Raw genomic sequence first — 27,614 nt, 5'->3', positions numbered from 1 at the left:
GATTGTGTGACGGTGGCAATGATGCACGTCCAGGTCTAGGCCTGCGTGTTCCCGGGGGTACGTGGTGGTGGGCTCTTCCGGGCGGGGAAGCGGGCCCGGCGGGCTCGGCGCACAGAGCCGCGGCCCCGCCCGAAGCCGCTGCACGGCGGCCCCGCCCCCGGCTCCGCCCCGCCGGCTTCGCGGGCTGGAGAGCGAGGGAGCCGCGGGCGAGGGATCGCAGGATGAGCGATCGCGGCCCGGGCAGCCGGCAGCGGACGCGCCCCCCGAGCCCACCGGCCCGCGCCCCGCGCCCCCCAAGGCCCCGCGGCCCGGGTCCCGGCCGCGCCGCCCGCGTCCTCCAAGCCCCTCGGGCCATGCCCGGTCGGCCCTAAGCGCGGGCCGGGGGGCGTCCCCTTGCGCCCAGATCCCGCGCTGGCGCCCCCCGGGCCACCGCCCGGCGCGGGGGCCATGGCGTTCACCTTCGCCGCGTTCTGCTACATGCTCACCCTGGTGCTGTGCGCCTCCCTCATCTTCTTTGTCATCTGGCACGTAAGGCTGGTCTGGGGCTGGGGGCGGGGTGGGGGGCAGGGGGCACACGGAGCGGAGGGGGCTGGGGTGGATGGCCTCAGAACCCCGGCGAAACTTGGAGCCTCTTCTCCACTATCCCCCATCCGTCGGCTCCTGTTCGCCCCCATTAACACCCCCCAGCGTCGGCTTCCTTCTCCTTGGGGCCCCCTTTCTCCGCCGCCCCCGCCTGTCTGTGGATATGGCAGTCGGTCTCTGACCCCCGCTCCTCTGACCTATCCAGTGGTGGGGTGGGGTACGGAATTCTGGAATTCTTTCTCCTTATCCTCCTGCCCCCTCAATCTAGCCACCCCCGTTTGTCTGTCAGGCAGTTTGTCTGTCTGTTGCTCCCCCCACCCTTTGGGTTTTTCCAGCGGGAATGATGAAGCCGGTTGCTATGGCAACTGCATCTGTTTACAGGACCCACATATCTCGGAGCCAATTAACCCTTTCCCTTCCCAGCGCCCTCCCTGACCAAGGAGCAAAAGGCTCTAAGTAGATCCAGAAACCTGGTTCCCACCGCAGTTCATTTTGGGTACCCCCCAGTCCAGATTTCCTCTCCACTTCCCAGCTTCCTTCCTGTTTCTGCTCCCACATCCCCTTTGTCTTGTGCTTACCTCCCTGGTCTGCCCCTAACCCTGGCCTAGCTTCACACCTGGTTTTTCAGAATGTCCCTGTCTCATCCCTCATCCTGCTTTCTGAGAGGGTCCCTCTAGCTCATCCTCTCTGGGGCCCTCTCCTCAAGGGCCTTCTCTTCTGGGCCCCCTTCCCCTCACTTCAGAACTATTGATCAACCTCCAGCTTATTGTTGGGGTCCAGGTCCCCCTTTTCAGCCCTCCCTCCTCTGCCTCCTGAGGTTTCTGTCCCACCGGGATCCCCTCCAGGCCTGTCTGTTGCAGCCATTGGCACCTTCTGCTCTCCTTCAGCACACACAGCCCTGATCTTCATTCCTTCGGGGGTCCTCTTACCCCTCTCCAACCTTCTCCCTGTACCCCTTCCTGTCTTCCTCTCTCCCTCCCCTGCCTCTTTCCTGCTCTTCCTACTTCCTCTCGTTTCTTTTTCTGGGACCTGCTGCCTGCTCCATGGTTCTCCTGCACTCTCCTCCCAGCTCTCCCTTTGCCATCTGCCTTTCTCTTTTACTCGACTCTGCTGCACCCCTACTGTAAGAGGAATGAGCCCCCACAGGCACGTCCAAACCTGCACCCCCTCTCCAGCGCTCTCTCTCCCTGTACCCCCTCTCCAGTGCTCTCTCACTTTTGCTCCTCTTTCATTCTCTGGGTCTCCCGGTGGCTATTTCTTTTTTCTCCCTCCTTCCTTCCCTGCAGGGCCATGGACAGTCTTGTGGGATGGGAGGAGGAGGAGGACTTGGGTCCTAAGGAATGGGAGGAATTGGGGACCACAGCCTGGGGAACACAAGGCTAGCCAGCTGCTAGAATTCAAGAAGCCTCCTTTCAGCCCCCTGCCCCAGGGGATTCTCAGAGTCCCTTCATCCTACACACCTGTATCAATTCAGGCTCTGGGTGGTTCTGAGGGAATCAAGAATGACTAAGAATGACTTTGCCCTTGTGGAGTGCCCTGGCTGAGAGGAATATCCTGAGTTTTGAAGTAACATCTTTGTTTATTCAAGAAATATTTATAGAGCACCTACTATGTGTGAAGCAGTGTTTGCTCAGCCATTTAACTGGGTGATCTTAGCAAGTCATTCATCTGGAGTCGGTTTCCTTGCCAGTGAAGTGCATTAGACATCAGTGCCCAGAGTGAAGTCTGTTAAGGGGTGGAGGGGGCAGGAGGTATGGTCCTTGATCCAAAGCTGGTAAGAACTAGAACCTTTCAGGGCAGGACCCCAGATCCCACCCCAGCCCTTGAACCTAGGTCTCACTGGTTACTAGGCAACCCTGGTGGTGAGTGACGCATGTCAGCTGTCACCGTGGGGGATTGTTTGTTCCGGGGGGGGGGGGGGGGGGGGGGCTGAGTCAGCGCCAGGCAGCCTGGGGGGTGGGAGGTGCGACACCGGCTGCCTGCTGGTGGTGCCAGCTTGGGGGCAGACAGACGGCACCCTTCCGCTCCCTGTTGGACCCTGTTGCTGTGCCTATCAGGCGGGCTGCTGCCCAGAGTCAACAAGGGGTTGGGGGAGGAGCTCCAGATGGCCCCAGCTCCCTCCAGGAAGCCCATGTTCTTTCCCTCTGAGCTGTCTGGGGTCTGGGATGCTTGGGGGTGGTGGGCCTGCTGCCTAATCCTAGGCCTGGAGCTGAAGGGAGGGGACCCCAGCAGCTCCTCTGCCAACTTCTCCTAGGTCTGGACTATCATCTCAAACACCTGCTCCCCTCAGGAATTTCCCACCAATGAGGACATTGCCATCAGCCAGACACCCCAACAGAAGACACCTTGGGCCCCTCTGTCTTAGTGTGCACTCTTTAGAATCTGGCTTCTGGAGAGCTCTAGAATCTGTCTGCACCTCTCCATCTTCACTGTCACTCTCCTCAGACCAGCAAGAGTCCCTCCTCAGACACTCAACAGTCCCTACACTGCTCTGGCCCGAGTATGACAAAGTGATCCAGACTTATAACTCTAGAGACAGAGTGGCCTTGGACAAGATACTTAACTTCTGTCTTAGCTTCCTCATCTCCAAAACAAATGAAAATAATACTAGCACTTAGTCATTAAGGTTGTGGCAAACTGTGAGCTAATAAATGAAGCCCAAGGGATGGGAATCTTGGTTAGCCACCTGTGCCCACCCCCAAGACCTCAGCCTGACCACCCTACTCTGCTGCTTTATAGCCACCAAGGACTCGTCTTACTCTTGTGGTGAAGGCCAAACTCCTGGGTCTGGCCTCAGGGGATCCATGTCCAGCTCTGGCCATCTCTCCAGCCCCGACTGGCACCATTCCCTCCTTTCTTCCCACTCCTCACACTTTCACCCCAGCATCTGAAATGCAGCTTCTTGAATGTTCTTTCAATCCTGTGCCTTTGTACCTGCTATTCCTGCTGCTTGGTCTGCTTTCTCCCATTTGTTCACCAAATGCCTACTTAAGAGTTAGCCCCATCACTCCCACATGGGGTCCTCCTGTACCCTGGGCCTGGATCACTTGGAATGTAGTTCAGACTTCTGCCCGCAAGCAGGGGCTGTGTCCCTGGTGCTCAGCACAAGGCCTGGAGAAAAGAGGCCATGTCTTGGAATGTCTGGGAAGAGGACGTAGTGAACTCCACCAAATTGGGCATCAGGACACGAGGATTCCATTCCAGACAGTTGTGTGACCAGGCCCTGCCCCTACCTGGGCCTTAGTCTATCCATTTTGCAATAACCTCTATCTGGCCCGGTCCTCGTGTACAAATTCCAGTCCCAGGGAAGGACTAGTGTGGGAGGCCATCAGTTGCTGCCCTATCCCTGACGGGCACACGCCCATCCCCCAGATCATAGCCTTTGACGAGCTGCGGACCGACTTCAAGAACCCCATCGACCAGGGGAACCCAGCGCGGGCAGTAAGTGATACATGTGCTGTGCCGAGGTGTGTCCGTCCGTCTGTCTTTCCATTTGTCGCGGGCGGCTTGCGGGTGGGAGTGGGGGTCGGGAAGGTGGGGGTGTGGTGTGGGGGGCCTGCGGCCATGCCCCTTCCTTGCTGTCTCCGCTCCCAGCAGACACCTGGCGCGGGTTTCGGGCTCGGGTTCCTCCTGGCGGGGCAGCAGTTGCCAGGCTCTGAGCTGTTGCCGTGGCGACGTGGGTGAAGGCCCCTCCATGGTGACGGTCGCCATGGGGACCGCGCGGCCGCTTCCGTGCGGTGCCGAGGATGCAGTAGAGACTGCTCTGCCGCCTCCTGGCGGCCGCGTGCGAAACGGGAGGGAAGCGTCCCAGAGCCTGCTCTGCTGCCTTCCCCATGGCGGCCTTTTCCTTCCTCCACAGCGCGAGCGCTTAAAAAACATCGAACGCATCTGCTGCCTCCTGAGGAAGGTCAGTGTCAGGATGGGGCAGGAGGCTCCCAGCGCAGCACTGCCCCCACTCTGGCCCGGAGCCAGGCCCTCCTCTTTGGACCTATTTGATTCACTTTACCACCTGAGCGGGTGTGGGCGGCCAGAGGCCTCTTAGCCTTGAGTTCGTGGTGGGTTGGCACCTCCCAAACCCCAGCCCCCTTCTGCCTTGAAGCTTGGGTCTGTCCTGGCATCAAACTCTTGACTTTTCACCCTCGCTTCCCCAGCTGGTGGTCCCGGAATACTCCATCCATGGCCTCTTCTGTCTGATGTTTCTGTGTGCAGCAGAGTGGGTGACCCTGGGCCTCAACATTCCCCTCCTCTTCTACCACCTCTGGAGGTGAGGGCAGCAGCTGCCTGGGGGAGACAGATGGGCGCTGAGGGCTGGGTGCAGGAGGCTGGATGGCGGTGGGCAGGCGCTCAGGCCTCTCTGGGCCCCAGGTATTTCCACCGTCCTGCGGATGGCTCTGAGGTCATGTATGATGCGGTCTCCATCATGAATGCTGACATCCTCAACTACTGCCAGAAGGAGTCCTGGTGCAAACTCGCCTTCTACCTGCTCTCCTTCTTCTATTACCTGTACAGGTGAGGCCCTGCCCATGGCAGTCAGAATCCAGGGAAGACATGTTCTAGGCATCATGCTTCCAATCCCAAGATCCTGCCCCTTGAACTTGAGGACTGAGGGCAACCCAGGGTGTGACCGGGTGGGTGGCTGGACTTGCTCAGGACTCAGGCTCACTGCCTCATCTTCCCACAGTATGGTTTATACGCTGGTGAGTTTCTAAGGGGGAAGCCGGCCAGGGAGCGAGCCCAGAATGGACCGGACGCCTGTGCACCCCCAGTCCTGCCTCTCGGCCGCAGAGGCCTCAGTCCTGGGGAGGGAGGGGGCACTGGTGCCCCCAGCCTCTCCAACCCCCAAACTGCTGCTGCGGGGACCCCCGCCTTCAGAGCCCTCCCCCTTGGACTAGGGCCAGGCAGAGCTCTAAACAGGGGCAGGGGCTCCTCTGCCAGCCTGTAGTCAGGCATGGCAGTCAGTCCTGGAAGGGGTGGGACTTCGGCCTTGTCCATTTCAGGGGGGAAAACTTGGGCCCTGCCACCAGGCAGAGCTTGACCCTGGAAATTCTGGGCCGCCCCCCTCTGCCCTTACCCTGAGGCTCCCCCTGCAGGTGGGGGCACCCGCACTGGGAATGAGCAGGCTCAGCAGGGGGGCAGCCCCACTCCTAGTCTGCCCTCCCCCAACCCCAGGCTCTCTCTCCAGCCCTGTCTCCACTTGCCCTGACCCCAGCCCACCTGTCTCTTGGACCTATTTTCTATGTCGCCTGGAGGAGTCCGGCACCCCCTCCCCGGCCATTTGTGACAAAATATGAATAAACTACTGCAAACACATGGGCCCCAGTCTGCTCCTGAAAGACCTGAAGAAAAGGGGGGGGGGGGCTAAGGAGGGGGTGCCTCAGAGCAAATTCCCCAGCACAGCTAATCTTGCCCCACTAGCCCAGGCCCCACTGGCAGCCCCGTCAGGTGGATCAGAGGCCTTCCAGGCCTCCTGGGCAGCTGCCATTTCTGTCCTCACTTTCCCATCTATGTATACTGAAACCCTTCCATCTGCCTTTCACTGCAGTATCAACGCCACAACTTCCAGGAAGCCCTCCTTGGGTCCATCCTCTTCCTAGACAGCCCTAAGTTGGGTCCCCTGGACAGTGCAGAGGCCCAGAGGTTGTAGCTCTCCCTCAGGCCCCAGAAATGAGGATCACACCAAGTCAAGGAAACCAAATTTTCAATGTATGGAAAAATCAGTGCCATCTGGGGCTAGGAGTCATCGGACCAGGTGGAAGGTCAACCAGTATATGATGAGGGGCTGGAAGGCTGCAGCTCCCAGAGTCAGGTAGAGCTGGAGACGCTGCCGAGGGGCTGGGCCCCCCACACTGTCAGGGCCCAGGGCTGCTGTCCGCAAAGAGCGCACCTGGAAGAAAGGAGCGCTGAGGTTGGGTCAGGAGGGGAAGCTTGTCCCCAGCTCTGACCCAGGTGAGGAGACAGGAAGGGCAGCCCCAGACTCACGATGAAGTACATGAGTGCAGATGAGGTCCAGGCCAGGGCCACATAGTAGCCATCACTGCCAAACAGCAGCCCTGTGAGCACACTGAGGATCATCCTGGGGGAGGCAGGCATGCTGGTGACCCCCGGTCCAGGCCTGAGATTGGCCCTGCTAGCCAAGGCCCTGGGCCCAGCCTAGACCCCACCCACCACCATAGCCCTTTACTCCCAAGCTGTCCCCACAGGGACCCAGAATCAAAATGGATTTATAAGGCCCAAGACCTGGATATGAGACTCCTCTCTCCTCTGTGCTCCCAAGGTGACTCCCACATATCTTCAACATCTAAAAGGTCACTCACTTCCTGGGATGACTGCTGGGAATAGCAGTCCCTCTAAGAGTGGAGCTAGTGGCTAAGGTAGGGGAAGGACATGTACGGAGTCATTCTTCAGGGCTGTAGCTATACAGACCTAGAACCCAGGGCTGAAGGCCCCTCCTCCAAGCCCCCTCCACCCAAACCCCTCCCCACCCTCCAGCCCAAAGATGCTCACCCTACGTATTTGTAGCCGCTGTAGGCCAGTAGGTGGAAAGTGCTCAGTTCACTGCGCACGGTGGCCAGGTAGAGGCCCAGGAGCAGAGCTAGTACCTCCATCACCACCCACACCAGTGCTGTGCTTGCACACAGGCCCAGCACCTCTGGAGAGAACCTGTGGCCATGGGAGGGGACAGGTCAGAACAGTCATCCTGTGGCAGGTAAGGGTGAGATGAGCAGCTAGGGCAGCAACAGGTGGGCTGGGACATGGCACAAGTGCTCTAGGGAGGTGGGGAGATGAGCCAGGAGGGAGGAGAGGGGGGTTGGCACAGACCTTTTCTGAATGCCCAGTGCCATCCCAGCCAGCAGCACGTAGGTGATGAAGGCCATCGCTGCCAAGAGTCAGAGGGAGGTCATCAGCCTGCCTTCCTCATCCAGAGCTTCCTTGTGAGGCATTCAAGGCTACTGACCCTCCAGCTGCCTCCACAGTTTTCCCTGTCTACATATCCCAACAAGGCCCAACCTCCCCTTTTGGCTTCCCAGTACCCTGCCTAGGTTCCCCTTCTCCAACAAGCCCTCTCCTTGAGTAAATGCCACCTGCATCTTCTCCCAGAACCACAAACCCCTCCTTCTCCCCTGCCCCTGAGCTAGGAAGCTTGTCAGAGTTTCCTGCTGTATCTCAGAAACTACATCATGGTCTAGGCACAGTGGCACACGCCTGTAAATCCCACCTGAGGACCCTAACGCAGGAGGAGCACAAGTTTGAGGCCAGCCTCAGCAACTTAGCAAAACCCTGTCTCAAAATAAAAAGGGCTGGGGCTGTAGCTTGGTGGTAAAGCACCCCTGGGTTCATCCCTAGGACCCACCCCCTAAAACACATCATAAGCCAAGGCCATTGCACAGCCCAGACAGGACCAGCCTGATTTCTTGCAAGACTGAAATACAGGTTCAGTGAGACACCCAGGCTGTCTCTAGAGTCCAGGGCCACAGGATGACCTCATCTTAGCCATTGGATGAGCTCTGACCACCCTCACAATACCAAGAACTCCAAGTTTAACCTTAAGCAGTTTTCATAAGACCTCAGAGCCAGTGGGAATGGGGTTCAGCACCAATTTAAATTCCTGTCTCCCTTGAGGCAGCAGACTGATGTGCCTCCCCAAAGGCAGTACCTGGTGTCAGCAAATCAACTCTGCCACCTATACCATGTGGTCTCAAAGATACTGAAGTCCCTCTGAGTCTTGGCTTCAACATGTAATTTGGGGATGCCAGTGCCAGCTTTATACAGTGGCCATGAGTGGCACATAGAATGAAGGATAGAAGAACCTTTGTCCTTCCTGGGACACCTGGGTGGGCTGCCCTCCCTAGCAGCTCCTCTGGGGACTGGCCCCTCTGGAGATATCCTCCCCAGTGTGTCCACTCTGGACCTCGTCCTCTGCAGTTAACAGGACAGAGAAATCAGCAGCAGAGCTGGCCAGCCACAGCACAGTGTATTTGGCCTGAAAAATGTCATGTGAATAGGCAGTTGTAGGGACCCAAAAGGGAGCAATTGCTTGCTCAAGGGGTCAAGGCAGCCTTCCTGGAGGAGGGGATGCTGGAGTAGGCCTTGGAGGACAAGTACTAACAATAATAACAGCTAGCATTTACTGTGGGCTCCTGTGTGCCAGGTGAGATGCTGAGCACACATCTCTGAATCTCCACAACAATCTTTTGAGGTAGGGGCTGCTACCATTCCTGCTTTACTAAAGAGTGCAAGAACCAGGCTAAAGTCCACAGCTGGAAATGGCAGGGCAAAGTGTAAGCCCAGGGCTCCAAGCTAAAGAGGGACATGGTCCAGATTAAGAAGTAGAAAGGTCACAAAAGGGTGCTGTGGGGACACTGAAGGCATATTCAGGAAGTTTCTTACTGGTCATTTCACCCCATCTACCTGGGTTGTAGCAACCACAACACAAAAAAGCACCAGAAGCAGATACTGGATCAAGTTAAGCCTCTCTCTTCTTGCTCATGCCTCAAGGTACTGTGTCTCCCTGTCCAGGTCAGAGACTCACTAGGGATGTAGAGGTCAGGGGCGTTGAGGTCTTGCCGTGGGGGCAGAGGCACATCACGACTGTACTTCACTTCCCAGTTCTGGCAGTGGTGGCAGTGGCCAGGTCAGAAGGAGAGAGGGAAAGAGAGAAGGGGGTTGAGGTCTGTTCACCAGATTCCGGGGGTGGGGGACGGGGAGGGGGCACTGCCAGCTCACCTGGTAGGAAGCTCACCTGGTGTGTGTAGGGGAAGATGAGCAGCCCTAGCTTCTTGGCCACATAGGCTGTGTCCACAGCGAAAAAATACTTGAGTTTGTTCACAGACACAAAACGGTGTAGCTGGGAGGGAAGAGAGGAAGCTGTGGAGGAGCCACATCCAGAGCCTGAGGGTACTCCTGTGTGCTCCTTCCCTGAGGACCACTATGAGGATCAGGTGGGATCCCAGCCCTAGTCAGAAATCCTGCCACCCCTTTCCCTGGGGGCAGACCACACCTCCTTGTGCACTATGTCCTTTCCATGAGATGCGATGGAGCTGCCATAGGCCATAGCCACGTTGGCCATTGGGTCCCCAAGCAAATGGTTGACACTGAAGGCCACCTCGGCTCCTGGGGCTGGGTATCCCCCAGGTTGGCTGGAATAACCACCGCTTGTATCATCAAAGAGGGGAGGGGAATCAGGAGCTGCCCGGGCCCTGTGCTTGGAACCTGCGAATTTGGAAGTACTAGAATGGGTGAAAGGAATACCATACCACAACCCCAAACCCTTCCCTTTCCTCTGGCTGAGGAGCCCCATGTGGGACCTGGGTGCACACGGCAGTCTGAGGGAAAACCACGCTGTGTGAAGGGCAGCTAATTCAGAAAGAACTCTGATGAGGAATCCTTTGCGGAAAGTCCTTTACTATACGTAGGCAAAGGAAGAGAGCCTGGAAGTAGCTGTCCACCTGGGGTTTCTTAGGGGCTCTCAATCGAGTGGTGGAGAGTGAGTAGAAGTTGCTGGGTGAAGATAAATGGAAAGACATCCCTGCATGAACAAGGGTAAAAAAAGCGACAGCTGGCTATCCGGAGGGACTGAGCAGTAATCAGGGACCTTGACAGGGTCATGACAGGGAAAGGAAGTTCTGGAGAACCCCGGGTCTGACGTGGAGATCCCAGCTGTGCTATCACCGCCCCATCTCAGGATTGGCCAAAAAGGGCGAAGTCTGGGACGCGTTGAAGTCTTGCAGGGCAGAAACCCAAGTGACATCCCATGCCCTGGGCAGCGGGCACGACCGCCCCTCTCCCTCAGGGTGAGCGGGCCACGCCACTGATTTTCCTCGGGTCGGCCAGGCCGCGCCCCGCCCGTCCCACACCCCACGCACCGTGGGCTCCGTAGCCCGAGTGATAAGCCATTGCTGCGACGCTCGCTCTCCCTGAGGGACGGCTGCGCTGCCTCGTGGGTACGATTACTAATAGAGCCGCTGCTTCTCTCCCGGGGCACCGACTGAGGTTACCCAGCGGCCAGACACGTCCCGGAGCTGGCCGACTGCGGCCGCCATGTCCGTAGCGTCATCCTCCGCCTCCTGCCATTGGCTCTTAGGGGGCTTCGGTTCTCCTCTCCCTTCTCTCAATTGGCTACTGGCGAGCCTTCGCTAAAGCAGATTCGGCGGTCGCCAACTTCCGGTCGGGGGATAGGCGGAGTGATTGGAGGCGCTCTCGGATTGGATAGTGGGTTTGCTAATTCACTGCGGGAGTAGCCAGTAGGTAGACGGGTGTCGTGAGTTATTTCCGCGTCTGCGCAGTGGAGCACTGGACCCTCGCTCTGCCACGACTGCACCAGGAGGAGGACTCAGCAGGAGACTGGCGGCTGAAGTCAGGCACCGAAGCTTCATTAGTGGGACGTATTCCAGGAGGGAATTGGGTAGTCGGGTTCAGACCAATCCCCGCCCCTGGGGACGCCTGCTCGTCCCTCTCCCTGTTCGCTTTCCTCCTTGTCCCTCATCTTTCACCCAATTCTGTAGCGGAGCCCCAGCCGACCAGGCGGTGTTGGTAGGAGGCCGAGAGTCCCAGAATTCTGACTCCTCCTCCCGCCTCCCACTCCTCCTTTCTGTGAGGGTGCTGTCCACTGTCCAGTGCTGAAAATGCTCTCCGGCCTCCTTCGCCATACTGCGGATCCACAAGAGCCTCTGCTGGGAGGGCTTGGGATTTGGAGCCATACGCTGCGCGCGCATATTAAAAAACCGAGACCCAAAATATCTGAAGTCCCAGAAGTTGAGTAGTGTAGGTGGTGCAGGATCCTGCACTGGGTCTGTCACATCGACTCTCCAGTGGTCCAGCGGATTTGGGGCAGAGGCATGCTGATCTATTTTCTCCTGAAGCTACAGCTGAAACTCCTGAGTCATTGTTGGTCCTGTGTTCTCAAAGCGAGCCCCCCAAACCTCGCTTGTCCCGGGGAATTCTTTCTGTTCACTGAGGTTCTGACCACTCCCACCCTCCCTGGAGATAGTCTTCAAGGGCCTCCTTCTCTTCAGGCATTCCTTTCTAGAGAGTATGATCAGACTGAGACCTGCCCCTAATTAGCTATCTAGTGACCAGACTCAACCCACAATAGTCCAACCTCTTTGCCTTTGACTAGAGGTCCCTTCCACTTGGGATGCCCTTCCCCCTCATATCCATTTTTCCAAAGCCTTTAGGAGTCAGCCCAGCTCTTGGCTCAGAGAGACAAAGAGAACAGAGGTTTGGAGGCCAAAGCCCGGGATGTAGGTGCCCTCTGGATACTTCCAATTTGCCCTGGATGTAGATGCTGTGAGGACAGAGCCTTCATCACTCTCCACTCCTACCATTGTCTCCCCAGGCCCAGTAGTTTCATATAGAAGACACCCAATAAACATCTGTGCCCCATAAATAAATCATAAATAAATGGATGAAACCCTGGACCAATCCTTTCTCCTCTCTCTGTCTCTTATTCTCTATTATGTCACCTTTAAATGAGTGGCCCTTTGCTTAAACACCGTCCCCCCCCCCAAAAAAAAAAAAAAATAACTCACCCAGCATTGCAGCTTCCTATATTCCATGCACTGATCTAAGCTTGGGGACAAGACCCAACCCGAAGCACAACTGTGAAGATCTGAGGCCCTTAGGGGTCAAGGAGCAGTACTGGGACCTCATGTAGGTGGGAGTTAAACCACCAAGGGCAAATCCCACAGGGCTTGATGAATGCTTGTGAATTGACTCCAACATCTTTCCATCCCCATTTCTGAGATGGAAAAATTGAGTTTGGGGGTGGAGCATGCTACCCCAAGGTCTTGCAACCTAGGGGTCCCCATGTCCTAATCCCCAGCTCCCCTCCTAAGAGGGGCCTAGCGCCACTGCCCAGCGGATGAGGCTCACGATGCCTATCTGGATAGTAAATGCCCCAACAAGTGAGGCTTTCCAGGATGGGTTGTGGGTGGGCTTAGCTCTAGGCTTACCCCTTAAAGATGGGATCCTGCGGGAGCCCGCACACCTTCAAGATTCACCTTCCTGGTTTTACAGCCCTGGGAAACTCAGGCGCCATAGAGCAAGGACTTGCTCAAGGTCGCAAGCGCTAGAGCGACGGGAGGAGAACCCAGGAGTCCGGCAGCCCAGTCGGCTTCTGGGGGGCTGGGGAGCGCCCGCGGTGCCAGGCGCTGCCAGCGGCGCTGCCGGTGCCGCGGGGGCGGGGTCAGCGGAGGGCGGGGCGCCGGGCACCGCCAACGCCGCCGCCGCCGCCGCCGCGGCGCTCGGGCTGGGGCTGGGCGCACTCCCTCCGCGGCCGCCGAGCCGAGCGGACGCCCCTCGGGGCCGCGCCGCAGCCCTCCGCGCCCCCCCTATCATGCCCCGGGCCCGGGCCGGGGCCGCCGGAGCAGCCAGAACACCATGCCCGAGGGCGGCTGTGGCGATGGTGGGGAGGTGCCTGAGCTCATCCCTGACGGCGAGCCGCTGCGGGAGGAGGTACCGGCGCTGTGTGGTGGGGACCCGAGCCGGGGCTGGAGCGCGTGAAGGGGACTAGCAGAGGGGGTGACCCCCAGGAAGGGGGTTGAGGAGCGAAGTCCTGGGGCCCCTATGGCCAATGACGTCATTGGGGAGCCCGCATTCCGGCTGGGGTCCCAGACCGAAGGACTGGCGAGGGGTAGAGGTGGGGCGGCTTGGCAGGAAAGAGGGGAGGCGACTCCCGCCCTCGGCGCCCCCTCAACTGTCCTCGCCCGTCCTGTGACGTCAGCGCCTGGCCCCCACGCGTTCCCCTTCCGCAGCACAGCCAGGGATGCTGACTCCCACCCCCAGGGCCACAGGGCCAGGCCCCCAGCCCAGCCAGCCGCTCACGAGGTGCCAGGCGGTGCCTGCAATGCAGCAGCAGTGACAGGGACTGGAGGTGGGGGAGGGAAAAGGGCAAAGAGAAGGGAGGCGGCCTCGGTACCCCTTCTCCTTCCTTCTGGTGAGGCCTAAGGGCCACCCTGCTGGAATCCCAGGAAGACCCTCCTCTGCCCTAGCCAGGAAGATCTGCAGGGGCCCTGTGCCGCAGGAAGAGGGCTGTGGTGGCCAGTGTGTCCGTGCGTCTGAGTGAACGTAGCATGCCCATGTGTGGGGTGTGGGAGAACAGTGGCGTGTATGTTCCCTACACCTGGGTGGGTGGGACACGTGTGCCCTGGGGTCAGGTGAGGGTCTGCTGGGTCCCTTGGCTTGGATCTTTGCCCAGCAGTGCGTGTGCATGCCCTGGCACTAGCGGGCCTGAGGTGTGGCATGGAATGCCCGTGTGGGTGTCAGGTTACTGCAGAGGTGGGGCATGTGCAGTGTGGTCAGGTGAAGGTCTGGTGTATCGTTAGGGTTTGGAGAGTATGTGAGGCGCAGGTGCATGCGTACGTGCTGTGGTGGTAGTGGTGGTGTGTGTGCACCTTGATGTGGTTGTAGGGATTTGTGCTTTAGGGACAGGGAAGGACCTGGCATTTCTTTGATGACAGGCCACGTGTTCCTCCTGGGGATGGGTCCGTGATGAACACTGGTTGGGGGCATGGATGAGTGGTGTGTGTCCCGACTGTGGGGCTGGGTGAAGGTGTGTACCTGTAGTGCAGGAGCAGGCTGCCCTGGGTGGCACTGGGGACAGTGCTTCTGTCCTTAAGGCTCTTTTTCTTAAAGCCCTACATACTTCTGCTTTTTAGCCTTCTCCATTCTTCCAACCCTCTTGTCTCTCCGTTGGCACCTGGGATGAGGTGGCCAGGCTGGTTGCCCTGCCCAGGAGGTGGGCCAAGCCCTAGGGCCAGGGAGTGGCCCTGCTGTCCAGCAGCTGTGTCCCTCCCCCTCCCTCAGCACAGATGGGGAGTGGAGGGCGGCCCTCCATCTACTCCCCACCCCAAGACTCACACCTCCTCCGCTGCCAGCTCTCCCTCTTTCTCACTGTCTTAAAAGCCTCTCCAAGTCTCTTGCTGTCCCTAGTGGAATAAGGACCTGAGGGAGTCTCAGAGTAACAGTAATAATGTTTATTCCCATGGCCAGACTCTATGCTAAGATCTTCACACATGATCTCCTTCAACCCTCACAACCCCAGGTTTCAGGTGAGGATATTGAGGTCCAGAAAGGATGAGGGACTGGCCCAAGTTATACTGTAAGTGGCAGAACCAGCATCAGATCCTGGGCTGTTAAACTCCAAAGTTCATCCTGCTGAACCCTTGGGCCCCTGTGAGGCTGACCTCCCAGACCACAGGGCCAGGAGTCAAGGCCCAGAGAGGGCAGGGATGTGACCAAGTCCACACAGCAAATCAGGGCAGAGCTGGAGCCACCAGCACTTAATTTTCTCAGTAGCCAACATGGGAGGTCCTTTCCTCCTGGCAGGAATTGGTCTGTTGTTCCTAGTGCTTGTGACTGAGAGGTAGCAGGGCACAGTAGAGGACAGGCTCAAAGCTGGTGGCCTGGGTCTGGACCCTGCAGCAGCACTGAGCTGGCTAGAAGCAAGGCCTGAAGCAGTTGGCTTAATCCCTTGGAGCCTCAAGTTCCAGTTCGATATATATAGTGGGTCCTGGGCACCACCTCCTTCACCGCCTAAGCAGGGTGGGTTTAAGCAGGGTGACTGGCCCAACTGTGGGCTCCATCCTGACTTCAGCCTCCCCGTCTCTGCCTGCCTTGCAGCAGCGGCCCCTGAAGCAGTCCTTGGGAAGCTCCCTGTGCCGAGAGTCGCACTGGAAGTGCCTGCTCCTCACACTGCTCATCCATGCTTGCGGGGCTGTAGTGGCTTGGTGTCGCCTGGCCACTGTGCCACGTCTGGTCCTGGGGCCTGAGGCAGCCTTGGCACGTGGGGCAGGGGGTCCGCCACCCACCTACCCGGCCAGCCCCTGCTCGGATGGCTACCTGTACATCCCACTGGCCTTTGTCTCCCTCCTCTACCTCCTCTACCTGGCTGAGTGCTGGCACTGTCACGTGCGGTCATGCCAGGCACCTCGCACGGACGCCAACACCGTGCTTGCTCTGATCCACCGGCTGCAGCAGGCACCACCCTGTGTCTGGTGGAAGGCCACCAGCTACCACTATGTGCGGCGCACACGCCAGATCACCCGCTACCGCAACGGCGACGCCTACACCACCACGCAGGTCTACCACGAGAGGGCCGACAGTCGCACTGCGCGCGGTGAGTTTGACTACTCGGCCCACGGTGTCCGCGACGTCTCCAAGGAGCTGGTGGGCCTGGCCGACCACGCGGCCACGCGGCTGCGCTTCACCAAGTGCTTCAGCTTCGGCAGCGCCGAGGCCGAGGCCTCGTACCTCACGCAGCGCGCGCGCTTCTTCAGCGCCAACGAGGGCCTGGACGACTACCTGGAGGCCCGCGAGGGCATGCACCTGAAGGACGTGGACTTCCGCGAGTCCCTCATGGTCTTCGCTGACCCCCGCAGCCCGCCCTGGTACGCGCGCGCCTGGGTCTTCTGGCTGGTGTCGGCGGCCACGCTGTCCTGGCCGCTGCGCGTGGTGGCAGCCTATGGCACGGCCCACGTGCACTACCAGGTGGAGAAGCTGTTTGGCGCCAGCTCGCCCCCTCCAGGGGCCATGCCCAGCGGGCCGCCTCTCTCCCGTGTGGCCACGGTGGACTTCACCGAGCTCGAGTGGCACATCTGCTCCAACCGACAGCTGGTGCCCAGCTACTCAGAGGCTGTGGTCATGGGCGCCGGCTCCGGCGCCTACCTGCGCGGCTGTCAGCGCTGCCGCCGCTCTGTCAGCAGCAACTCGCTGCCCCCTGCGCGGCCCAGTGGGCCCCGCCTGCCCTTCAGCCGCAGTCGTCTTTCCCTGGGCGCAGGAGGCCGGGCCACGCCAGGGGTCTTCCGGAGCCTGAGCGGGGGGCCACTGGGGCGCCGTGGAGAGGACACGGAGCCCCTGGAAAGCCCACCGTGCTACGAGGATGCCCTTTACTTCCCAGTGCTCATTGTCCACGGGGACAGTGGCTGCCGGGGGGATGGGCAGGGTGCACTCTGAGAGTCCCAGAGCCACACCCCTCCTCACCATGGGCACAGAAACCTGAGTAATTGTCCAAAACACGAGGGAGAACAGACCAGCCACACAGGAGGGGTGGGATGGGGTGGGGTGGGGGTTCCCTAAACTACAGCAGTGACCTGTATCATTCAGGGGAAATGGACGCCACCTATGTTGAGTCTATATTCATCCCCAGCATGGTTTCCCCCACTACCACCTTCCACTCCCTGAAATGGCAGATGATCAGGCTTGGGGGTTCCTTGCACATTGGGCAGGGAAGGAAGTTTCCAGAAAGGCTGGAATGGAATGGGGAGCAGTCCTGGAGACAGCAGTAGCCTACAACAAAGGGGGGCCGGCTGGCTCCTTCCTGCCCTGGCTGAGGCCACGCTGGGAGCCCTCCAGCAACACAGAAGCACAAAGTGGTAGTTTGGGGCTATGCCCAGCTGGGTTGGCCTCCCCAAAGACGAAGAGCTGGAGGTGGCAGCACCGTGGCCTTGGCCCCACTGCCCACCCAAATTCACACCACCTTCACATGCTAGATCTCTCCCTGCCTGCCCTGTCACCTCCGCTCAGGGGCAGTTCCTGATCCGACCCTGCAGTGCAGCCTCCTCTGGGAGCCGGTTCTGGGAGCACACCCTCGCCCACCACACCCTGCTCTTCTCCCTAGTGTCCACACACCCTTCTCCCACCCAGACCCCTCCCCTGTGACCCGGGGCTCCACTCCTGCCTCCTGAAGTTCATGATTGCCTCTGTTGGCCATGCCCACACCCCTCCTGTCATCTCTCCCCAGGCTTCTCTCTTCACCTTCCTGATGATCCACGGGACACATGGGGATACGGGGCATCCGAGGGGCCCTGGCCCTGGCCACTGCCTCTTGGACGATGCCCTTGCCTTGCCCTTCGTGGCCCTGCTTTTCCCACAGTGGAGCCTGACCCAGGGGACACCGTCCCTCCCCCAGGGAGGAGAGAGTAGTCCCTTCCCTTCCAACTGGGGCTTCCACCCCCTCTCAGGGGCTGGTGGGGGAGGGAGGAGGCAGAGAAGGTGCAGATTAAATAAAGATATGAAATGGAAGGGCTTCTGTGCATTCCTGAGTGGTGGGTTCAAGGTCACCACTGCAAACATGATGGGTCATCCACCCTGGGTCAGGGTGTGATGTCGGGTTCTGGGAGGGGATCAAGATTTCGACTGCAGCATTCTCAGGGGCAGGATGAAAGGGACCCACACTGCCCAGCCCTGAGGATTTGGAGACTTGGTCATTTCTTGTTTGTTTGTAGTGCTGGGGCTGGAACCCAGGGCCCATGCTGCTGGGCTCCTGCCCCAGCCCTGAGGCTCAGCTTTGAGTTACCCTGAGCAGATGACTCCATACTGCCTTGGGGTCTGGATTCCCCCCACCCCTTGTCCCTCCTGCTACTGGGGCACTCTGCCACTGAGATGCACCCTCAGCCCTTAATTTTTTTATTTTAGGATAAGGTCCAGACTGGCCTCGAACTTGTGACCTTCCTGCTTCAGCCTCCCAACTCACTGTAGTACAAATGACCACTGTTGACCCAGCACCTGGATCATTTCTAAGGCACTGTCCAAGGTGGCCCCTCCTCCAGCTCAATGGAAGATTCCATTCTGCTGTTGGGCATGCTGAGGACAACAGGAAGAGCCGTGACCTGTGTCTCTAGTTCAGTTCCCCTGGTGGCTCCTGAAGTTATTACCAGTCTTGGGGATGGGCGCTGAACAGGTTGGAGGACACCACGCTTGAATCCATCAGCCCAAATTGGGGCGGGCCAGCATTCGATCCAAAAAAAGAGAATAAGGGGCAAGGGAAGGGCCTCACTGCCTGAGCAAGCTCAGAAAGGAGCTGGAAATGGCATCTTCACATGTACGGCTCTTTGGGGTGTTTCCTGGGCAAGGCCACTGGGCTAAGGGGCAGGCGTGAAGAATCCACCCAAACCAGCATGGCGCTGTCCCTCCTTGAAGAACAGCCGCCCTCTTCTAATTTATATAAAGGCCCACAAGGGCTGGAAGTGGCCCCAGAAGGGCACTGAGAAAGGGTGGGATCTCCCCAAGCAGAGGCAGGGCAGAAGGTGTTCTGGGCCAGGCCAGTGCCTGAACAGTCCTGGGAAAGGGCACAAAGCAGCGTGCGCTGAGAAAGTAGTAGAGAGCCTTGGAAGAGTTGGCTGTGGATTCCCTACCAAACCCCAGAATTTGTCTTCAAAGTGGGACAAACTAGTGGAAGGTAGTTGGGAAAGGGAAGTGATAAGGTCAGGGCTGCATGTTCATGTTTGGGTGTTTAGCCAAAGTCCAGCTGCCTGATGGCCCCGTGAGAGGACGGAGTTAGAAATCCGAGCCTGCCCTGTGCCCGCCCACTCCCTCACTGTGGGCGTGAAACCACCTCTTTGTTCAGAAGTAACTTAGGTAGTGTCCAAACACTCAAGAAGGCTGGGTTGGGAGCCAAGTGCAGTGGTGCACCTCCATAATCCCAGCCATTTGGGAGGTTGGGGAAGGAGATGGCAAGTGTGAGGCCAGCCTGGGTAACTTAGCAAGACCCTGCCTCAAAATAAAAAGGGCTGGGGATGAAGCTCAATGGCAAAGTGCCCTTGGGTTCAATTCCCACTATCAATTAATCAATCAACAAAATATTTTTTTAAAGGTGCAGAGGGCAGGGAAGCAGATGTGCTGGCTCAGCTCCTTCCTGCAGGGAAGGTCTCCCTCTTCCATCATTTTGCTCTAACCCCATAATACTGACTGCTTTTTGGCCACTGTCTATTCTCCTCCCATCCTCAGCAATAGAACCCCAGATTTACTTAAGATGGTGTGACTGTGTGACTTAAATCTAGGATATGAGATAAAAACAGACAGTGTTGGAAGGGATTGCCAACAATGCTCCTTGAATTAGAGACAGTATTGGTGAAGACTATTTTTGTCCTCTCTCCATCTTGCATGAAGTCTGGAATGCATATATGATAGCTGGAACTCCAGCAACTGTCTTGGATCAGAAGGTAACCTTGAAAATTGTAGCCATGTGCTGAGAATAGCAGAACAAGAAGATAAAAGATCCTGGTTTCTGATGACACCACGGGAGCTTCCATATTTTATCTGGGTTGCCTATTTCAAGATGCCATCGAGAAAGAGAAGTCAAATTTTTGTTTGCTTAAGTCACAGTTGTTTTTTGTCTATAATTACCAGCAGACTTTATTAATTATCTGTGCTGCATAACAAATTATCCTAAATATAGTGACTTAAAACAGCAGTAATCATCATGGTCTCCCCTGGTTTCTGTGGGTCAAGAATTCAGACAAGGCACAAGGATTGCTTATCTCTGCTCCCCAATGTCTAGGGCCTCCACTGGGAGACTGGGGAGCTGGGACTGGGATCATATGAAGGTGTATCCACTCATGTCTGGCAGTTGGTACCAGCTGATGGCTGAGGGCTAACCATGCTGGACGCTGGTCAAGCACACAGGGCCTCCCTATGGGGTTGGCTTCCTCATAAGCATGGTGGCTGCATTCTCAGGACAAGTACTGAAAGAATGAAACTATCGTTCCTTCTAATAAGAAGCCACACAGCAGATTTTGCCCCTTTCCATTGGGCAGTCATTACAAAGGTCCACCCAATTTCAAGAGGAGAGAACCTATGATCCAACCTTTTTTTTTTTTTTTTTTTGGTGGTGGTGGTACTGAGAATTGAACCCAGGGTCTTGTGCTTGCAAGGCAGCACTATACCAACTGAACTATATCCCCAGCCCCTGATCCAACCTCTTGATGGAGGTTTGTCAATGTCACATTGTAAGAATAGCATGTGGATGGGAGATATTAGTACCATCTTTAAAAATGCAGGCAGTTGGGCTGGGGTTGTGGCTCAGTGGTAGAGCACTTGCCTAGCATGTGTGAGGCACTGGGTTCAATTCCCAGCACCACATATAAATAAATAAAATAAAAGGTTCATCAACAGAAGAATGAATTTAAAAAAATGCAGGCAGTCAATTGCCAAGCCAATTGTCATTCTTAACTGATGGACATCTATACAGTAGTCTGCATTTTAACTTGGTAGTACTGGGCGTTGGACCCAGGGGTACTCTACCACTAAGGTAAATTCTCAGCAATTTTTATTTTCTAATTTTTTTTTCAATTTCTTGGGAAGATGCTATCTTCCCAAGTCTCCCAGGCTGACCTTGAACTTGTGATCCTCCTGCCTTAGCTTCCCAGGTAGCTGGGATTACAGATGTGTGCCACCACCAACTTCTTCATGATGCTGGTTTGAGGGAGGAAGGCAGTGGCATGTTAGATGTGGGCCAATTGGGGGCAGAGTGACCTGCTCAGGTCATTTACTTGGGCCTTCAGGCCTGCAGTAGGTTAAAGGTGGCCACAAATTCTTTGTAAGTCCAGCCTAGCCTCCTGGCAGATTCAAAGCCAGGTGGAGAACTGAGGCCCCCAGCCAAGAGCCACAGAGGCCTGCAGCCTCAGGAGTCGCCCCGAGTGAGAACAGCAGATCCCAGCCCAAGTTGCTGACCTCCAGAATGGTGAGAAATAAGACATCCCTGTTGTTTTAAACCATTACATTTTGGGATGATTTGTTACTTGCTATAGTCACTGACAGAGGCCCTGGACCCTCATGAGGGAGAGCATTGGGTGGAACAGTGGGGGAGGGAGAAGGGATCGAAACCCCCCTTGTTTGGAGGACAGGTGCCATCTCAAGTCTCCTGATGTTTCCTGTTCACATTTTGGGCCTCTTTGGGAACCAACCTCAAGCCAGGATGCTCCATTTAAAACCGTTCTCAAGAGCAGGGTGCGGTGGACAGGACTGTACTCCCAGTGAATCAGGAGAGTAAGGCAGGAGGATCACAAGTTTGGGGCCAGTCTGGGCATCAAGGCAAGACCCTGCCTCAAAATAAAAAATAAAAAGGTCTGGGGTAGCTCAGTGGTAGAGTACCGCTGGGCTCAATGTCCAGCATCACACCCATAAAAATAAAACGAACCCATTCTCAAGAGGAGAGCTTTCTCCTGAGCAAGGGTGCAGGTCCTGGCTCCCAAATCCCAGAGGCCTGGCCTCTGCTGACTGAGGCTTGGCCTGGGCTGCATGCAGCATGCCCAGAACAGAGCCCTGGGTCCCAACTCCCACCCGTGCCCATGCCACTCCTGTCCTCTGTCTCAGTAAATGGCACCAGCCGGTCAGCTGCTTCGACCAGACGTCTGCATGGCAACCATTCCTTCCTCTTCCTCCTCCTGCTTCTTTTTCAGCTGTTTGGTTTGGTTTGGTTTGGTTTTGAGGTACTAGGGATTGAACCCAGGGGCACTCTTCCACTGAGCTATATCCTCAGCCTCAGCCCTTTTTCAAATTTTTGTTTTGAGACAAGGTCTCAGACTGGCCTCAAATTTGCAATCCTCCTGCCTCAGTCTCCTGAGTAGCTGGGATTATGGGCATGCACCCAGTGCTGAGGCCACCACCCACCTGCGACCACTCCAACTTCCCCTTCTCACCACCACTTGCCTCACAGCCCACTCCCCCAACTCCAACTAGATTATTATTTTTAATTTTAATTTTTTTTTTTAATTTTGAGACAGGGTCTCACTAGGTTGCTTTCAGCCTTGCTAAGTTGCTGAGGCTGGCTTTGAACTTGTGATCCTCCTGCCTCAGCTTCCCGAGGCACTGGAATTACAGATGTGTACCACCACACCCAGTCCAACTAGATTATTTTGAAGATCTAGAAGTTGTCACGTTTCAGGCATGATCATCTCCTTCACCACCCCTCATGAGATCAGTCACCCAGGATTCTACCCACAAAACACTGCTCTAGACTGCTCCCACCTCCTGGCCATCCCAAGCCCCCACCCAGCTTGCTCCAGACCCCTGGGGCCCCTCCCCCATTATTCAGAGTAGTGGTGACTTAGAAATGAAATTCCATCTCCAGGACTCCAAGAGATGGTCTCAAGTGACTGCTGGTTGGTCACCCCCACTGTGTCTTTCACTCAGTTCCCTTCACTGTCCTTTCTGCTGCTCACCATAAATTATGATTATTTGGGACTTTTTTGTTTTGTACTGGGGATTGAACCCATGGATGTTTAACCACTGAGCTACATCCCCAGTCCTTTTTATTTTTTATTTCAGGATGGGGGGTCTCACTAAATTTGTTGAGGCTGGCTTTGAACCTGTGATCCAGCAGCCTCGCTCTCCCAATTTGCTGGGATTACAGGTGTGCACCACCAAGCATGAGTTGTTTTTTTTTAATGTTTCTTTTATGAGAATTAAAGTCATGGGAGGCAAATGGCTATTGGTGCAGATCCTTGAGTTAGAGGGAATCCTGACTCTGCCACTACAACCCTTGGTGACCTGGGCAAGTCACTTATCTTCTTTCTGCCTCAGACTTCTCATCTGCAAAATGGGAGATAACCATAGACTCTACTTCAGAGGGCTGACATAGGGTTAAATAAGATACTACGCCACCATGCTTAAATCAGGGTCTGCACAGGAAATTCACTTATGTTTCATATATACTTTTTACATCTAGCCTGCAGGTAATTTGATAGGTGCAGAATTTTCCACTTGTACATCAGGTGGGCACACAAAAGCTTCAGGTTTTGCAGCATCTTGGAGTTTGGATTATTGGATGAGGAATGCTCAACCTGTAATTGCGAACAGGCTTTCTCTCTCTCTCTCTCTCTCTCTCTCTCTCTCTCTCTCTCTCTCTCTCACACACACACACACACACACACACACACACACACACACACACACACCAGCAGCCACAGCACAATCTCTGGCACACAACCGGTGTCCAGTGGATATGAGTTGAGTGAGTTCTGAGAGCTTCCCTGGGGTTAGCTGGGCTCAGGGGTGGAGTAGTGGAGCTGCTCTTGTCCTGCAGCCCAGACCAGCAGAGGGAGCGGTCCTTGCTCCCCCACGCCTGAAGGACAGCGCTTCTGATCTTCAGTTCTTGGGCCTGAGAAGGGCTCCCAGGCGTGAGGTGCCTCCCAAATCCTGCAAACCATGGAGCTCTGTGTTCCTCCCTGGATCCAGGTCCCAGGCCCCCAGATGCTGGGAGCTTCTCTGGGTGGCAGGCCCTGGCAATTTTTACAGATTTCACCTTTCCTCTTAGGTCACACCCCCTGCCTTCCGTTCCCCAGGGCCCATCAGAATGCAGTCAGTACTTGCTGAGTGGCTCGGGTGTGTCGGGAAAGGGAAGGAGGATGGGTACCAAGCTGAAAGTGGGCTGTGTCTTGAGGATGGGAAGGAGGCTGCCGCCCCTGCTGGGCACAGGCCAAAGCGCCCGGAAGTCAGATTCAACTCAAAGCCGGAAACACAGATGGGATAAGTTGGTAACTGCACATCAAGTGACAGCTCTGCATCTGCTCCATGGACCCCTTTCTGTCCAGAACATCAGCTGAGACGAAAATCGGCTCATTTTCAGTAGCCCAAGGTCACACTCCAAAAGACAGATGTAGTTTTCCTTTCTTTGACTGCTTTTTGTGTGCTTGTGTGTGGGTATGGTACTGAGAATTGATCCCAGAGGAGTTTTACCACTGAGCACATCCCAAATCCTTATTTATTTATTTATTATTTTGAGACAGTGTCTCACTAAACTGCTTAGGGCCTCACTAAGTCACTGATGTTGGCCTCGAACTTGCAATCCTCCTGCTTCACCCTCCCAAATCTCTGCAATTTCGGGTGTGCACCACCACATCCAAACTCTTTGCCTTTAAAAAAATGTTTTTTAAACTGACCAAAACAAAAATACTTCTTTTTTTTTTTTTTTTTTTTTTTTTTTTTTTTTGGTCAGGCATAGCAAACATACTCACAAGTAGAGAACATTTCACAACAAAACCCTATCGACCACAGGTTCTAACATTGTCAATGTCATGCTCATTTTGATTCATTTACTTTTTTAAAAAAATCCCTGATATTATTTCATGCCTACATTCTTCAGGATGCAGCCTTTAAGAAAGTTGAGGGAAAGCCCAGTGCAGTGGTGCACACCTGTAATCCCAGCAATTTAGGAGGCTGAGGCAGGAGGATTGCAAGTTCAAGGCCAGTCTAGCAACTTAAAAAGACCCTGTCTCGAATGAAAATTTAAAAAGGGGCTGGGGATGTAGCTCAGTGTTAGAGCACTTGGCTACTATGTGTCAGGTTCAATCCCCAATACCAAAACAAAACCAAAAAATTTTCAGTACAATAGTTTCAATTTATGTGTTTTGAAAGCACCACATATCATAAGACAATTATATTTATAAAAATTACAAAAGTATAAAGACTAAATATTTTAATAAAGATCAAATTGAAACTTTTAAAAATTATGAAATGAATACATGATCATTTAGAAACTCAAACATATACAGACATACATGGACTGCCCTCCTCTACTGCCTGCTTCACTTGGTACTGGGGATTGAACCCAGGGGAGTTTCAACACTGAGCCAAATCCCCAGTCCTTTGTGATATGGTTTGAGTGGGTGACCTCCAAATTTGTGTGTTAAAAGTTAATCTCCAAATTCATATGCTGATGGTATTGGAGGTAGGGTCTTTGGGAAGTAATTAGGGTTATGGGAAGTCATGAGGTTGGGGGTCCCATGGTGGCTTTATAGGAAAATAAAGAGAGACTCAGGCGAGCAGCTTACTGTCTTCCCATGCGACACCCTCCACCATGTTAAGCTGCAGCAAGAAGGCCCTCCCCTGATGCCGGCACCTTGATTTTGGACTTCCTGTCCTCCAGAACTCCGAGCAGAATGAACTTCTAATGTTCATAAATACCCGAGCTATGGTGTTCTGTAATAGCAACAGAAAGCAGACCAAGAAAGTCTGTTTCCCAAGTCAAGTTGGAAAACCAAGGGTGGGTGTGTTAGGCCTCACTGTTTGAGGTGGCAGTGCCGGTGGTTTCTGGGACTCCTGGCATTGTGCATATTCAACCTTGACTCTGTTTTGAGCTCCTGATTCAGGTATGGGAGTTTTGGGACAGTCCACCTGGATGACCTCCTACCTATCCCAAACTCTACCTATCCCAAAGCAACTCCCTCAGCCCACCCTCTAGATCCCAGTACCTCCTGCTAGGCCTCACCACCTCTCAACCTCATTACATTAGGAATCACATTTCAACGTGAGATTTAGCAGGGACAAAACACGTCCCAACCACAGTACTGACGGTATCATGCTGTCTCCCCAAAGCGGCCTCTCCTGCGTCTACTCCTCTGTGAATGGAGTCACCCAGGAGACAAGTAGAGCCCCACAGTCACTGTTGGCCTCTTGTCCACACTCAGTGAGCCACTGGGTCCTGTTCATGTCCCTTCTCAGTTTTGCTCTCTCCTCCCACTCCAATGTCTCAGCTGCCAACACTCAGGTCTCCATCCTCCCTTGCCAGGGCAGTGCCCTAAGTGGACTCACTGTGCGTGATTGCTGCTCTCCTCCTGGTCACTTTTGTATCCTGATCCCTAGTGGAGTCTCACTAAATACTGGATAAATGACTGGACAGATGGATGAATGACAAATTACTGTGGCTATAATAGCTACTAGAGTATCCCCATTTTTCATATAAGAAGGCAAACACAGAGCCATTAGGGAATTTGATGAAGTTTCCTCAGTCATTAAGTAGTGGCACTGGGAGCCATCCGAGGCCACAAGATGCAGACTGCTGGCTCTCCCCAGTGCGCTGGTAGGCCTCCGGGTGAATCCTCCTGAACCCATGGAAACCACACCAAGCCGTGGGCTGCCAGGTGTCCTGAAGTCGCAGCTCACCGGGGCTCATCATCCAGATCCCAAGTTCATGTCTTATTTAATCGCATCACCCACCCAAACCACATGTGACTAACTTCCTGGGAGAGGAAGGCTGAGTCCAGCGACATCAGCCTCCCTGAGAGTCCAGGCTTGGAGCCTCACTCCTAAGAGCCAGCTGCTAGGAGGAGGGCATTTTGATTAGAGACATGGCTGTCAGGTCTGGCCTGGCTCTGACAGCCAGGAGCGAAGATCCCAGCATCTGCCTGGGTCAAGCCTCTGCTTCCTCATCAGGTCAGCCAGGGTAGATGGCTTGACTCAGGCAAGTACCTTCACATGTCTGTAAATTGTGACAAGAATGGCATTTACTAAGAATGGAGAATGTTATGGATTTTAGATGGATCAAGACATGTAGGGCAGGGGTTGTGGCTCAGTGGTAGAGCACTTGCCTAGCATGTGTGAAGCACTAGATTCCATCCTCAGCACCACATACAAATAAATAAATAAATAAATAAAATGTCAATCAACATCTAAAAACTATTTTTAAGAAAAGACGTAAAACCCTTAGAATAGGATTGGACAAATTAAGTACTTCAAGTATTTGCAGTTATTTTCATTTCTTTGGCACCAAATCCTACTGCCATTTATAGTGGGAAGAACTCCACTCTCCAGGCCTGAGGTCGTCCAGAGGCGGCTGTGGGCAAGGTTGGCAGGCATGCTCCACTTGGTACTTAGCAGGTGACAATCCCCACTCCAACCCAGTCTGTCCCAGTAATGCTCCTAGCACTGAACCTGTCTCCTGCCCTCCTGAGCCCCCTCTACAGTGAAGGAGTGACCCAGAGAGAACTTTCAGATGTGAGAATGAGCACTGAAAGAGAGGTCTGAAGCGCTGCTTGATGTCAACGTCCCTTGAAGGGAAGCCATGACCCCTTTGGCTTTCACACAGGGCCTCTGACCCAAACCCACACAGCCAAACCAGCAGCCTAGGGAAGCGGTGGAGCGGTGGCTGGGGAGCAGGGAAAACCAGCCCTAGGAGTGCTGCGTCTCCAGGTGAGAAGCTGTGCTTTCACCCTGAGAACAAGGATTCCTGGGACAGAGTCAGCCAGAGTCCCACCAGCCACTTTAAAGACCATGTCAGCCCATGTGAAGACCCCTTGGGGACGGACTTCCAAAAATGCCTATGCTACCAGGGGAGGAGAGGGAGTCGGCGGAGTTTTAAGTAACACAAACATTTAACAAATCAAGCAGCTAATTACTGAGCAATTAGTATGCTCTAGGAAAAAGGCCGGAGTAAGGCCTCTCCCAGTGGCTGTAAGTCCGCGGTGCCAAAGACAGGTGGCGCTAAAGATTCATTCACCGACGCCATCTGCCAGGCTCTCCTCCGTCCAGAGAACGCG

The 27,614-nt window shown here is 55.3% G+C and overlaps 3 protein-coding genes across 3 annotated transcripts; 2 read left to right on the top strand and 1 right to left on the bottom strand.

Moving 5' to 3' along the window:
* Nucleotides 1-174: 174 nt before the first annotated feature.
* Nucleotides 175-5,892, top strand: Cnih2 (cornichon family AMPA receptor auxiliary protein 2). Its single transcript, XM_047517548.1, has 6 exons — nucleotides 175-528; nucleotides 3,955-4,023; nucleotides 4,442-4,489; nucleotides 4,734-4,846; nucleotides 4,948-5,091; nucleotides 5,264-5,892. The coding sequence occupies exons 1-6, from the start codon at nucleotides 448-450 to the stop codon at nucleotides 5,289-5,291; spliced, it is 483 nt and encodes a 160-aa protein (XP_047373504.1). The 5' UTR covers nucleotides 175-447; the 3' UTR covers nucleotides 5,292-5,892.
* Nucleotides 5,893-6,263: 371 nt separating this feature from the next.
* Yif1a (Yip1 interacting factor homolog A, membrane trafficking protein) lies at nucleotides 6,264-10,709 on the bottom strand. The gene is made up of 8 exons (XM_047517110.1): nucleotides 10,446-10,709; nucleotides 9,581-9,792; nucleotides 9,323-9,427; nucleotides 9,113-9,191; nucleotides 7,402-7,459; nucleotides 7,087-7,242; nucleotides 6,562-6,655; nucleotides 6,264-6,466 (listed from the first exon to the last, which is right to left on the bottom strand). Exons 1-8 carry the CDS (start codon nucleotides 10,474-10,476, stop codon nucleotides 6,320-6,322), a joined length of 882 nt encoding a protein of 293 aa, XP_047373066.1. The 5' UTR covers nucleotides 10,477-10,709; the 3' UTR covers nucleotides 6,264-6,319.
* A 2,106-nt stretch (nucleotides 10,710-12,815) lies between these two features.
* On the top strand, nucleotides 12,816-19,760 carry Tmem151a (transmembrane protein 151A). The gene is made up of 2 exons (XM_047515772.1): nucleotides 12,816-13,035; nucleotides 15,202-19,760. The coding sequence occupies exons 1-2, from the start codon at nucleotides 12,961-12,963 to the stop codon at nucleotides 16,531-16,533; spliced, it is 1,407 nt and encodes a 468-aa protein (XP_047371728.1). The 5' UTR covers nucleotides 12,816-12,960; the 3' UTR covers nucleotides 16,534-19,760.
* Nucleotides 19,761-27,614: the final 7,854 nt, after the last annotated feature.

This window comes from Sciurus carolinensis, chromosome 11 (assembly GCF_902686445.1).
Source record: "Sciurus carolinensis chromosome 11, mSciCar1.2, whole genome shotgun sequence".
Lineage (NCBI taxonomy): Eukaryota > Metazoa > Chordata > Mammalia > Rodentia > Sciuridae > Sciurus > Sciurus carolinensis.
This window is presented reverse-complemented; position numbering and strand designations above follow the sequence as displayed.